Source organism: Myxocyprinus asiaticus, chromosome 1 (assembly GCF_019703515.2).
Source record: "Myxocyprinus asiaticus isolate MX2 ecotype Aquarium Trade chromosome 1, UBuf_Myxa_2, whole genome shotgun sequence".
NCBI lineage: Eukaryota > Metazoa > Chordata > Actinopteri > Cypriniformes > Catostomidae > Myxocyprinus > Myxocyprinus asiaticus.
The window spans coordinates 22,516,973-22,531,586 of NC_059344.1; the positions used below are offsets into that span (position 1 = coordinate 22,516,973).

At 37.9% G+C, this 14,614-nt stretch overlaps 2 protein-coding genes across 2 annotated transcripts in view; one reads left to right on the forward strand and one right to left on the reverse strand.

The window, feature by feature from the left end:
* LOC127439602 (citrate synthase-lysine N-methyltransferase CSKMT, mitochondrial-like) overlaps nt 1–8,796 on the forward strand; it is a 22,377-nt gene extending 13,581 nt beyond the window's left edge. Inside the window, exon 3 of the mRNA XM_051695826.1 lies at nt 8,130–8,796. Within this exon, the coding sequence (XP_051551786.1) occupies nt 8,130–8,146 (17 nt within the window). The 3' untranslated portion in view covers nt 8,147–8,796. The remainder of the gene's footprint in view (nt 1–8,129) is intronic.
* On the reverse strand, nt 113–13,742 carry LOC127439594 (adenosine deaminase domain-containing protein 2-like). Its single transcript, XM_051695782.1, has 9 exons — nt 13,571–13,742; nt 13,262–13,504; nt 12,985–13,113; nt 8,122–8,272; nt 6,921–7,088; nt 6,328–6,542; nt 5,953–6,187; nt 5,294–5,426; nt 113–5,149 (listed from the first exon to the last, which is right to left on the reverse strand). Exons 1-9 carry the CDS (start codon nt 13,740–13,742, stop codon nt 5,039–5,041), a joined length of 1,557 nt encoding a protein of 518 aa, XP_051551742.1. The 3' UTR covers nt 113–5,038.
* Nucleotides 13,743–14,614: the final 872 nt, after the last annotated feature.

Consider the following 14,614-nt stretch of genomic DNA (forward strand, 5'->3'; position numbering starts at 1 on the left):
GTAGGTCCCCCTTGTGACACCATAACAGCACCAACCCGCATCTCAGAACAACATTCTGAGATGATATTCTTCTCAACACAGTTGTACAGAGTGGTTATCTGAGTTACCATAGACTTTGTCAGTTCGAACCAGTCTGGCCATTCTCTGTTGACCCCTCTCATCAACAAGGCATTTCCATCCACAGAACTGCTGCTCACTGGATGTTTTTTGTTTTTGGCACCATTCAGAGTAAATTCTAGAGACTGTTGTGTGTGAAAATCCCAGGAGATCAGCAGTTACAGAAATACTCAAACCAGCCCATCTGGCACTAACAATCATCTATGCGATTATCTAATCAGCCAATCGTGTGGCTGCAGTGCAGTGCATAAAATCATGCAGATACGGGTCAGGAGCTTCAGTTAATGTTCACATCAACCATCAGAATGGGGGAAAAGAATATGATCTCAGTGATTTGGACCTGGTGCCAGATGGGTCATAAAGTCAGGTGAGGGAGTATTTCAATATCAACAACGGTTCCATTCACTCCAAACACCGCACAACATTACGACAAGCACTATAAGTGAACAGACCACGACTCTCAAAAAAAAAATTTCGGTTTCATCTTATTCTGACTAAAACCTGTTTTGGGGTGTGTATAACATGTGTGCATCATACTGTAATTCATTTGTCAAACGTGAGGATATCTCGTTTACTTGCAACTATCTACCTGAAAACAGATAGCTGCAAGTTTTTTAATAACTATAAGATACAATGCCTTATTTCAGCAGGTTCTTTATCATAATCATATTTTGGAGTCAATTAAATTAATAGGCCTCTCAATTTTTTAATTTGCAGAAATGTGTTTCGTAGCTTTTATTTCCTTTCATAATGTAATGCATTCTGCCTTAATCCATCACCTCTTAAGAAAAGAAGCAAAAGTACAATTCAAGTTTTTGATATCACAACAGTAAAACAGTTTTAATGTCCAATAAAAGTAAGCAGGCTAAATGCATTAACTATACAAAAACATTTTACAGCATCGTTTAATTAAATAATCCTATTACATTTGGCAGTCCCAATAAATGGTAGTACTGAGTGAAATCCAGGACAATGTGTAGCCTTGGTCTATGATAAGAAATATTTTTTGTCACATAACAAAACAATATCCTACTTTATAGTATTACGTCATGCCATTATATCTTCATCTCTCCAAAACTGCACAGAACTACTGTATGTTCAGTGTGAGAAGTGCTGTTCTTAAAGAGACCGTAACCATGTTTTAAGAGACACATTTTTAGTAGACATTTTATTCAAAGTGACTCACAAATGAGACACAACATACATAAAAATGATTTTGAAATCAATTATGTGCATTGTGCAAGTATAGGACACTTGATGAGTTCTGTGTGTTTTGCAGTATTAATATTTCATTTTAAAATAATACAGTTTGATATATGCAATGTTTACTTTTGGCCCACTGCCCTCAATCAAGTTTGATTTTTGGCCCCATTTTTGTCATATTAACCGAAGTGAGGGCTCCAGAGTGCCCATGTTTATATGAACAAAAGGAAGATTTCCAATTTTGTCAACCATAAAATGAAAATGAATGTTACCAAAGAAATGACAGTTTTGTTTTTAAAGAAACAGTTCCCAAAAGTGAAAAGTCTCTCAGTATTTACTCATGTTGTCTCAAAACTGTAACTTTCTTTCTTTTGCTGAAAACAAATATAGGATAGATATACAGTATGTTGTGTTTTAGTCCATATAATACAAGTCAATGGGATGTGGATGGGAGGTGAAAAAGAAAGTCTCAGCTTTCAGTGTTATAATTATTATGTTTCTATGAACTCTAAAGATTGCGGAGAGAGCGCACTATATGCAGCGCATCCGTTTGAATAAGCATGATTGGTCACCGCATTGAGAAGCTTCAAAACAACATTTATTGTTTGAATTTGGTGATAACATTTACATGCTTTACAAGCTGAAAATACAAATATCATTAATCACAAAACAGTCGAAACTTTTTCTTGGTCTAAAATCACATTTCTACGTAAACAGCCCATTGCGACTTCAGACTCAACATGAAAACCCCAGTTCAATTCATTAAACATCTTACCTTTTAAAATTTAAGACAACTGTGAAGTTATCCTAACTTTAAGATGTTATTTATGACGATTTTTAAGAAATATTTTTTTGGAGAATCTTAATGTTTCTTAAGTTTTTTCTAAGAACAATCTTAAGAAAAAAGATAAGAACTTTCTTAAGTTTTTTTGGGATATACAAAATATTTGTAACTTTTTTCTTAAGTTAGAAATTAAGAATAAAATGGTAGTAAAGAACAATTTTCTTCTTAAGAACGTTTCGTGAATCGGCCCCTGCAGTCTATTGATCTGTTTCTCTGCAGTCTGTTGGTCTGTTTCTCACCTGAAGCGCTTGTATTGCTTCAGAAGACATGGCTTAAACCACTAGAGTCGTATGTACTTCTTTTATCAGAGCTCAACAAAAAGGATGGCCGCAGGCCTGTGGCCAGTGTGAGAGTGTTTTGGCCAGTTGATAGAACTGTCACTTGCACTATCAGGCCAAGATTTAGCTATCACTAAATCTTATATTCATTGATATTGTAAATCTGTCCTACAGTGATAATTTAACCACAAAAGTCTGTGATTTCATTAAATAAATATCCAGTCTGCATGTGCTGTGTGCTTCAAAGTGAATGTGTTAAGCCGTTCATACACTGAAAACACCACATTATGAGCATCACTTTATGAGCATCATGCATGCTTTGCGTGTTGTAGTAGATTACAGAGAACAGAACGCTCATTCACTGTGAAACGCACAGCACCTGCAGATTATGTATTTATATAATTAAACCACAGCCTTTTGGGGTTTAATAATCACACGAACAAGTAGTTAACTGCCTATCAGAAAGTAAGAAACTACTGTCAAATAAACACAAAACGAAAGGTCTTCACCGCCATTATAAAATCCTGGTTTAAATGGCATGCGTGAGAAGTGAAAAAATTACTAAATAAATATTTTACTAATGTATAGTAAAATGCACTGTTCAATTTAATATTAATAATATGATTATATAATAATTATATTCAAGCAAAATCTCACAAGCAAGAGTGCTGCTGTACTGAATGTCCTGTATTCATCAATGTTTGAATTTATATTATGATGATCTGTTGTGCAACATGCTAGCTGAAAAACCCTCCAATGATGTGTTTTAGTTAAGCTGTGAGGATGTGATGGAAGCAATTCATTTGATTTAAAATAATGCAAAATTATACTGGAAATTAATTGTACTATTTTTTTAATAGATGAATGCTTTATGAATTGATTTGGTTAGTCACCTTTTTGATGATAAAAATTTAATTAAACTGAAACATGGATTTCAGAAAAAATTAAATGGAAAACATAATTTTGGAGGATGATAAAACAGATTATAAAAACTAGTTTTTATGCCTTGCAAACTTAAAAATGTGGATTTCTGTAAAGTAATAAATGTAGTTGATGTATTGAATATCACATTTTGCTGATTTAAACTTGTCACCAAATTAACATCAATGAGGTTTTGTTGAAATTGCAAGAATGGCTTGGAAGCATCAGTAAGAATGCGTTAAAAGTTACAAACCAATTAGTAAATTTTCATTATATGCTGTTGTTCTCCAGCAACAGTGTGTTAATGAATTTATAGCTGCCATGGAGTAACATTATAGCTATTATACTGCAAATGAAAAACTTTTGTTTTGTAAATAAAACATTTAAGTATAATTTCTGGCAAATATATTTTCAAAATACATTGCTAAAAATAAAATGTAGCATTTTTGTGGAGGGGCCAGTGAATGTTGAAAGGCAAGTACTTTACAAATTTGAGCTACTGGGCAAGCAGAAAAACATACATATCCTTGAGCCCCGTTTAATTTATACTGCCTTTGTGTCCTTTTGGAGCTTGAAAGTTTTGGACCCCTTTGACGACCATTGTATGGATATAAACATCATATCTCCTTCAAAATGTTTTCATTTGTGTTCCACAGAAGAAAAGGTCATATGAGTTTGATACGGCATGAGGGTAAATGATGAGAAATGCTGCTCCTTTAAGACTTGACAGTAAACGCCCACTGTTATGATTGGCTCTCTGCTATTGACTGACCTGCTCTCTCCTCGTCATCTTACTGTTAACCGCTATTGGGCGGGGCTACGGAAATAAAAAGTTACAGCAGTCATTGATGTGTTGTTGTGGTGTCGGTGAGATGCACATATCTTCCACAGTGTGACATCACAATGAGGAGGAAGTAGAGAACGAGTCGTTTTGGCAGCTTGGCTTCAACAAATGCTCTTTTTGCAGTGACAAGGAAGTTTTGAGTTCTGAATTCTGAAATTTTATTGTACAATGAACTCGTTCATGTGAAAATATCATGGGAAATGTATTTCTTCATGTCATGACCCCTTTAAAATAAACCTACTGTAATCCTGAAATTGATGATCAATTTCCTGATGATCAGTGATCATATTCCCAATAAACAACACAGACAAACATACTGCCCAAAACAACAATATAATCTGATGTTCCATCTTCACAATGTCACTTTTTATTGTGGTTATCTTATCACAAATTATGAATGGGAGTAAACATGAATAATGGGAGGGAACTCAACTCTTTAAAACTACTTTAACATATAGACATACTGTAGGTATGTCAAGCCAACAAAGTTTGAAACACCAAATCACAAAACAAGAACACAATGATAAAATAACTTTAAAGTCAAACTACTTGGTAGTACTCATACACTTATGTTCAATGCAATTTTTGAAACAGAAATATTTTCAGTAAAAATGTGTTAACTTATATGCCTAATGCTACCTTAGATATCTATCTGATAAAAACTAAGAACTTTGCGTGAAATAAGAACAGAAATTTACTTTTCTTTTACTATCTTTAAGTAAATGTGAACAGTCAAGTGGAGAGGTAGCAACATCAAACATCAAAAGTCTTAGGCTTTAGTTGAAATGGCTGGGAACCTTAGTGAATCTCAAGGGTTGTTCAACCTGTCATTTAGTGACTGAAGCAATCTACCAAATCTTTGGAGTTCCAAGGTCCAGCGTTGTTGGCTAAGAACTGCAGATTAACCAAAGTCTTGGTCTCCTGATACATGTGGGCAGCCATCTAGATTGAAAATAGAACAGATTAGCATATACAACAGCTGATTACAGTGCACACAATAGGTCACATTCGTGTACAGTACATACAGCCTCTGATTTAACCAATGAACTAAAAATTAAAAGCAAAAATGATTAGTATTTGGCATACTTTAGCACTGCGGTATGTGGTGAATGTCAAAAGGTCCTGATGGCCTGCCAGTGCTGAGACCTTTCTGAAGCAGCAGTACAGAGCTCTTTTACAAAGTCTGCTAGAGCATCCAGGACCGCTTACAAATGGAGAACTGAGAGAGAGAAACAGAAAGGATGGTGGAAATTTACCAAATGATTTTGAGAGTACCAAAGCTAATTTATATAATCTAGACTCAACATGGCGGCTTAGTTAAGAGCTTCTCAAATGTAGTGTACCACCTCAAAAAGGCGCATTTATTAAAGGTGTTGTAAGCATTTTTTTTATGGAATGGTATGGAGGAAATTTTCCATCTCCAAATGTCCTGAGATACCTCAGTGGCAGCACTGCACTGTGTAAACAGCAAACAAAAAAAAGTGTTTGCACTGCTGCTCTTCTGCTCGGTGAAGGTCATAATGGTACAACCGTATCTTTGGAGGGTGGGGTTTTGGAAAGAGGGCTTTCGTTACAGCACCTTCAATGATTAATCACATGACACTGTATAAGCACCCCAATAAACCTCTGTATAAAATGAGATACTATGATCTATGATGCACCCAAAACAACCTTACTGAACAGCACCGTCCATACTTGGTTGTCAGTAACCAATATTAGTTAATAGTTTGTATAGTACAACTGACTTGTTGATTGCATAACCGGTGGTGCTATCCAGAATCTCAATACTGGAGTCTCCCAAACACCAGTTGACACTGAGGTCTTTGCAGTAGTCTGTACTCTCGAGAGGCCCAACCCTCTCTCCACTCAGGAAGAAGATGGCAGTTTGTTTGAATGGAGGAGGCAGAGCATCTTTCCAGTCAGTGCCCAGGCGCTTGTTGATGATTTCAGACACTTTCTCTGAGCAGTGCTTGGAATCACCTAGGTAACAAGAGGAGGAAAATTAGCACAGCCATTCTTTTGGCTGTGTGGGTTTATAAATGACTAAAGCCATCCCCTACAAATATGAAATACACAGTTGTTTATAAAAGAACGGTCACCTGCAAATGTGCATAGCTTACCGAGTACAATACTGGTAATGTAGACTGGGCTAATACAATGACTAAGTAGCGCCCCCTGCACTCCAGTAACAGTCCAACGGGTGAGTTTGGCACTTTCGGACATGCAACAGATGCGTGCACCCAAAACGCTGGGAAGCAGGAAGGCAGCGCAAATGAGAGAGCCTTTAGAATGGCACTGCAGTTTCAGAGTAGAGTAAGCACTGCCTTGAGACTTCCTGTGAAAGGAAACAGAGATATAGATAACATCTCCACTCTCTGTATGTTCAACAACTAATAAACACATACACATTGCACAATAGACACTATATGTAATTATACACAGTAGACAATATACAGTCCATAATTTTTTCCTCAACATTGAGTGATTCCATAATTTTTCCTCTACCTGATCTGGAAAAAAATATGCCATTAATTAAAATACATGTAATATAATTTATTTGAGGGATGTTTCACGAAGCCAGAATGTTCATCTATTAAACAGAAATTGTTTTGTATCATATCTGTGATTTGTTTATTTGCTATGAAGTAAAAAATCTAGGTAAACATCCTCTAAGTAGTGATTCCATAATGTTTGCCAGGGGTCGTACACTTACAAAAGTATGCACTGAGCTGCTCCTTTGGGTGTTTTGTTAGTGTACAGGTGAAGGTAAATGCGTGGTTTGAGCTGAAGCAGTTGTTCAGATGGAAGACTTTCCAGTATGGAGCACTGCCTCTGCTTTAGATCAGAACTGTAGAACAGCAGAAGCTGCTTGTACAAGTACCTGTGTCACCAAGTAGGAAAACAGAAAAAAACATTTCTCTTTATTTAGGTTAAAACTCCATTCTGAGCAAAGATAATTACATTTGAACATATTTTGTATCATAACTTTCATACGGACATAATTAATACATTTGCACATACCTGCCAAACCAACATGCATTTTGTACATACATTAAAAAATGTACAGCATTCTTTAAGAAAGACTTTAAAGGGATAGTTCACCCAAAAATGAATATTCTCTCATGATCTACTCAAACTCCTGGCATCCCAGATGTATATGACTTGTTCTCCTGCAGAACACAAATTAAGATTTTTAGAAGAATATTTCAGCTCTGTAGGTCCTCACAATGCAAGTGAACATAACAGTAATCCATATGACTCCAGTGGTTAAATTCATATCTTCAGACATGGTATGATAGGTGTGGGTGAGAAACAGATCCATTTTAGACATTATCATAAATTCTCCTCCCTGCCCAGGAGGTGGTGGTATGCACAATGAATGTGAATGGCCAAAAACAGAAGAAGAATGGGAAAGTGAAGTGTAGACTGAGCATGGAGGATCATTTTTAATAATAATAATAAAAAAAAATAAAAAAAGACTTAATCATTGATCTTTGATGATTGTTTCTCAACTACACCTATCATATCGCTTCTGAAGTTATGGATTTAACCACCAGACTTGTCTGGATTACTTTTATGTGGCCCCTATGTGGATTTTGGAGCATCAAATCTTTGGCACCCATTCACTTCCATTGTATGGACCAACAGAGCTGAGAAATTCTTCTAAAAATCTTAATTTGTGTTCTGCTGAAGAAAGAAAGTCATACACATCTTGGATGGCATGAGGGTGAGTAAATAAGAGAAGTTTCATTTTTTGGGTGAAGCAACCTTTTAACATGCATTTTCTGAAGTGACTGCATTTGGTAGAAAATACTTGTATACTCTTAACAGGTCAAAAATGTTATATAAATGTGTACGTAGAAAACCGGCAGTACTAGTGTTTACAATAACTCTCTTTGTCTTTCTCTCTGCACCTTTTGAGGGCTCTGCGTGCGATGACAATGGCGTGGCAGTCATGGACAAGAGAGCCTGTGTAAGAAAGCCAACCACTACAGCAGCTCTGACCTGTTCCCAGAGCTACCACTTCATACTGCTCACAGCGCTGCCCACCTGTGTCACACACCTCTGACACACACACACACACACACACACACACACACAATCGTTAATGAACTGATAAAAAAAAAAAAAAAAAACATTAAAAAAAAGAGCATATTGTTTCTAATACATGTTTAAAAGAATAATTGTTTATTAGATTAATATAATAAATACACCAAACACAATACAACACTTTAGTGCCCAATGTATTGTCTTCAACCTCTCAGTATCGCACAAACCAGGGTTGTGCGCTATTCAGAATTTAATTGAGAATGCCAATTTGCAATTCCAGTTTGTAATAACAATTTTATGGACATAGAATTAAAATGGAATTAAATTCCAAGAATTTCACATAACAACTGTAAGTGTTGTTTTTTATAATTTAATAAAATTGTTACGTTATCATACGCACAACATATGGAACAGTGGAGCATAGGCGCGGGACACATTTTTGGCAAGGGGTGCTGCAGTTTAGGCGGACAATATACATATCATGCACGTGCAACGAGGGCATCAGAGAACCATGTGTCTCCCAGAGGATCATGTCTATCACCGTACACACACACACACACACACACAAAAAACAATGGAACATTTTCACCAGCAATTAAGTCATTCAATAAGCCAGCCAATGCATTAATTACATTCTACCACGTTCAAAACTTTTGTCATGTCAGTGTGAATGAGAAATAACCATAACACACAATACAGGCCTAATTGTTCAGACAAAATAGCTGTTAAAATGAACTTGTATGCTAAAATATTAAGCTATTAAGAAATGTCCTACCTGAAGTAGTTAGGGAGACAGTCCATTGCTCAGCTGAGGTTTTTCTAATCCATTTACCCTTTGACCTGTTAATGAGATCAGTGCTCTAACCTGTACATTTTTTTTTATTTTTTATTATAATTTCAAAGGATGAGCTTACACATGAGTAAAACACAATATTCTTCTGAAGTCAAAAACTTGAGATTGAGGATTGATTAATTTGTTTTTATTCCTATAAAATGTCATATTCTTAGGGCTGTGTGATATCTAAGAAATATGTTCACAATATTTTAAAAAAAATCACGATATCCGATTACATTGTCAACTCCCCGCCGAGGGATTGGTGAATATTCTTGCTTTATTAATTAATTTGTTAAACACGAAAAACTAAAACCAAAAGATATTTCTAAATTCAAACTGCACTTCAAATGAAACAAAAAAGCAATTAAAATAACAAAATGGTCCAAAAAATAAATAAATAAATAAAAATCACTGTTTGCCGTCACGCTTATATCCGTCTACGACAACAGATGGAAAATTACTAGTAGGCTACATATTAATAGGCTATGTAAAGACATTTTTAAATGTAAACATAATAATGATGATAATAATAATAATAATCAGACACGTGCATCAATGGCTTTCCTTCCGTCTGTTCTTTAAAATAGTGTTTTTCAAGCGCGTGTCTTTGTGTCTAACAGCATTTCTTGTCATGTGTCACTCCGAGACGTCTTACAGTAAGCCCGCCACAGTGGCTGGTAGATGAGGAAAACTGACAGTTAAACGCATGGAATAGGCTACCTGCATTTGACGGGTGCTAATTTCATACCCTGTGATGCTTTTTAATATATCTGACAACTTCCCAGCTCTATGGTTTTGTTTCCTGATGTTGTTGATCATCATTTGTCAATGAGTGTCGCAATCGGCATCGTATATTTGTTAGATATCGTCAATATCTGATTACATCGTCCTATCGCCCAGCCCTAAATATATTTATTATTAAACAAAAGTAATGATACAAAATCACAATTTAATCGTAATTTAAATTACTGTTTCATTGTTAGCCATCACTTTTTTTGCTTTAGTGTAAATAAATACTGAAAGCCAAAATTGTTTTATGTACTGCATAAATACAATGAAATATATTAAATCTCGTTGATACTGTTTTCCCAACAGTCTTGCTCACTAGGGGGTGATTCAGCACCCCCCTTCCCGTGCCTTTGCAGTGGCGTGTATTTCAGTTTCAGTTGAGATTTACATAGCTTTCATGTTAAACCCATACAAATCTGAAATCTGATTTATCACAACATATGATATAAAAATGTAGGTCTACATAAAAATATATGATGTAAAAAAAGTCACTGTGACGAGGAGGAGGGCGTAGCCAGGCCGTAATGATGCACGGCCGATGCAGAATCAGCTGATCAGTGGGAGAGCGAGCTAAATGGGAGCCGGAGGCACCAGTTATCGAGAGAGAGAGACGCACGCGGCCGCATTGCATGAGTGTCTGTGTTTGTTTAGGATTGTTTTATTTTGAGTTTCTTATTAAACTTGTTTACTGTTCAGCCAGTTCCCACCTCCTCCTTGCCCATCCAGGGAAGAGGGATGCGCTGTCGCAGAGTCCTCGCCACTGCCATGAGCCAGGGGAGCAGCTGCGGCCATCTGCCTGGGGACGGAGGGGTCGCTGCCGGCCGCTGAGAGCCGGAGGAACCGCTGCCTTCCACCGTAGAAGGGAAGGAACGGTTCCATCCGCCAGGGGGCTAGAGGACTCGTTGCCGTCCACTGGGGGAGGAGCGAGCAGGCGTCCACCACAGGGCGGAGGAGCGGTTGAGGACCAGGAAACAGTGCGTCTGGGAGCCGGCGAGCAAGTTCTTCTCTCTCTCTCCTGAAGTGGTGCCTCTGGTCCCCTTTATCTCGCTCTCCCGCTGATCAGATGATTCAGCGCCAGCCGTGCATCATCATGGCCCAGTCATGCCCTCGTCCTCGTCACAGTCACATACTTGCTCAAAATGCAACAACATATAAACAATGAAACAAAATACTAAAAATGCCTGTTGTCCGGGACCTGGGTAGCTCAGCGAGTATTGACGCTGACTACTACCCCTGGAGTCACGGGTTCGAATCCAGGGTGTGTTGAGTGACCACAGCCAGGTCTCCTAAACAATCAAATTGGCCCGGTTGCCAGGGAGGGTAGAGTCACATGGGGTAACCTCCTCGTGGTCGTGATTAGGGGTTCTTGCTCTCAATGGGGCATGTGGTAAGTTGTGCGTGGATCGCGGAGAGTAGCGTGTGCTGTGAGTATCCGCGGTGTCATCCACAACGAGCCACGTGATAAGATGCGTGGATTGACTGTCTCAGAACCAGAAGCAACTGAGAGTGGTCATCCGCCACCCGGATCAAGGTGAGTAACCGCGCCACCATGAGGACCAACTAAGTAGTGGGAATTGAGAATTCCAAATTGGGGAGAAAAGGTGATAAAGAATAAAGAAAAAATAAAGAATAAAAATGGCTGTTGTCCTATATGTATCACATATTATCCGTAAATCATAATTTATTATCTTATAATTTGAATAGGCTATGTACTTATATATCCAAACAAAATTAACTATTATATAGGCTATATGTGAGTGCCATATATCAGTTTTCTGTACGGGAAGACAAATGAAATACCTTTGAACTTTAACATAATTTATTTTTGTAAGTTCATTTTAACACTGTTTATTAAATCAAGACAAATCAAAGACTCATCAAGTGTATGGATTGTTTTATAATTATTATTTTTTACATTGCTTCAAAAACAAGACCTCTAAGAATACAGCAACAACATATTTCATGTTTTCATGTATATACTCCTGTTAGACTATTGGATAACTTGCCATCAACTCCTTGGACTGCAGGTTTTATGAAGGCACGAGCTGCCACAATTCAGAGCAAGTGCTCAAGGGGCTCACAAGCACACCATTTCATGTTTCAAGTCATTTCAAGTTCATTTTGATTTGGACGTGAACAAAAGTGCTGTTGTTCGTGTTGGTTAGTTGTTTACTGTGCAAATAGTTTCTCTACTTCCAGTAGTTCGTCCCATTCATTACGATCTGCGGAGACCTGCTGCGAGGACGAGAGCAAGAGAGACGGGCATTATTGCATTGATTGATTGACAGCATATTGAACAAATCAGCGCTAATCGGAGCCAATGTCTCCCCTCACGTGATTTTCCGTGTATATTCGGCAGCTAACACTCTCCCCCCCCCAACACACATTCACACTACGGTTTAGGAGCTCAATGATATTGCAGTGAATTGAAGGGAGGCTTGAGAGATGCTGCCTCCCTCTGAAACTTCATCCGCTGGTGTCACTGTTTGACAGAGTGACTTTAGAAAGATGACTGCTATACACATTGTTTGAGCTCACATTTCATAGTATTTTATTTGTTTTATTTATGTACAGTCATTTATTTTTCTCACCCTAAGAGAAATCACTACTGATATGGAGTATAAAAAAAACATTAGATGATATTAATAATCCATTTTTTAAGTATTTAATTTATATACATTTTGCTATAATTAATAAATGAACATTTATGGTGGATGAACACTTCACTTTTCCCAGAATGCTCTAATTTACCCCAAGGTCTTCCAATTGGAGCCAAACAACAAGATGGAAACCTTAATAAGAACATCTAAAAAGCACTGCCATACACGGATATGTGGTCCCATCAAAGCAATGACACTTTTCTGGATAGTAAGAGTTCAATCATTTAGATTTTGTAACAAACCTTGGGCTGTACTAGTAACATTCCTCTGTTGTGTGACTGTTGAATTTCTTTTAAATTAAATTCAGCAATTTCCTCTTCCTGTCATTCCAAATCAAATTCAAACTCATGAATTGAAGCGAGGCAATTCAAAAAATCTGAATTTTCTCCAACCCAGGCACAAGGTCTAATGATCTTAGAGAACGTAGGTGATCTTACACTCACCTCTCTCCAGTACAAAAGCAGCGAAGCAGCTCTTCGTGCTGTGGTACTCTGGGCATTCCCTGAGCAGCTTGTTAAACCTTTCAGTACACACCGCTGTTACGCGATGTTTGTGCCAGTTTGTGAACCTCACTGAAAGAGTAAAGCAAGAATCAGATATGACTTAACAGAAACATAGGAAATCTAAAAAGGAAGACACGTTTTCAAATTAGGAAAAACAGCTGAAGTTTTAAAAATCAACCAAGCAAAATGGTCAGAAACTCCAGTCAGTATAGCTTACCTCCAGTCCTCTGGTTCCTCCTAAAAGAGCCATCCGGAGCGTTCTCCAGTCCTTCTAAGGTGCTTTCACCTCCCGTTATACTACCCAGGCTCCATACAGAAGGGGACCCAGTGTCGGAGCCCAGGTGCTCCACTTGGGGAGGAGGCTCCAAAGGTAGGACATTTGGGGTCTGGTGGCCCACATCAGAAGAATCCTCAATATCAGCTAAGTCACAGAGCTCTGGACTGGTGGAGTGACTCTCCACTCCAGTACATGGAGAATCATCACGCTGACTGTCAGAGGAGCAAGGCCTGAAATTGGTGGAGTGACTCTCAGCACCAGAACACAGAGATTCTTCAAACCGACTGTCAGGGGGCTGAGGCCTGAGGCTGGCCCTGTGGATGCCAAGGGTGGGCTCTCGCTCAGAGACAAAGCGCATCATTAGAGTGGCAGCCATTCGTGGAAGCCGTTTCCTGTCTGCATTGCCGCTGCTGTCTGCCATTTTGATCTGCTGTAAAATGTTAGTTAATTAATCTGTGCAGAAAGTAGGTCATATTTGATCATAGTAATAATAAACAGTACACACAGACAAAATGGCCTGTAACAATACCTGTACCCTGTGTGCCTATAAGGTGCATTCGGTAATTTTTTCCTCATTAAAAAAGTTTTAATCCTAAACAAAATGAAAAGTAATTTTGAAACATATGTATAAAATCATGACAACTCACATGAGATGAAGACTCAAAGTTGGCCCGTGATGACCTTTGATTTGGCCCGCCTCACCGTTTTGACCTGTTTCAGTGACATCACTTTTTTTTCTCGCAGCCACCATATTTGTGACCATCAACGGGAGGAAACAATAGTGGTGAATAGAAAAACACCCAAAAAACGATATCAAGAAAAACATAAAAAATTGCCTTTAATCCATTCCAAGTCCCAGGAAAAGTTCATACAGGTCTTAAGACATCACAAATATTGCCAAATTGAACTTTCACGGACATTTAAAGATATTTTATCCACGATTCATCTCAGTACGGCAGCGGGTCTAAGGTGTGACCGGCGAGTACACACGCGCACCGGTACATCCCCGTAAACATCTATCATTCAGAAGTTACACATGTTTTTGTGTTGTTTTCTGGTCTGATTTAGTCACAATATTACAAAATGTATGTGCTGATCCCATCTGTATGAATGTAGGACCTGCTTTTAAATCCTGAAGGCTTTTGTTGCATTCCACAGCACATTGAAGGTATATGGAATTTTGCTCATAAACATAGCGGTGTGGTCAAACAGTGATGTCACATGAAACAGGTCAATATGAGGGGGAAATTTATATTAGGGAAAAAAAAAAGGAATAAAATAAAATAAAGATAA

Coding starts and splice junctions, on each gene's coding strand:
- LOC127439594 (XM_051695782.1), bottom strand. CDS start 13,742: ATGGCAGACAGCAGCGGCAATGCAGACAGGAAACGGCTTCCACGAATG. Junction 13,114..13,261: donor GAGGAACCAGAGGACTGGAG/GTAAGCTATACT, acceptor TTACTCTTTCAG/TGAGGTTCACAAACTGGCAC. Junction 5,427..5,952: donor ACCGGTTATGCAATCAACAA/GTCAGTTGTACT, acceptor TCTCTCTCTCAG/TTCTCCATTTGTAAGCGGTC.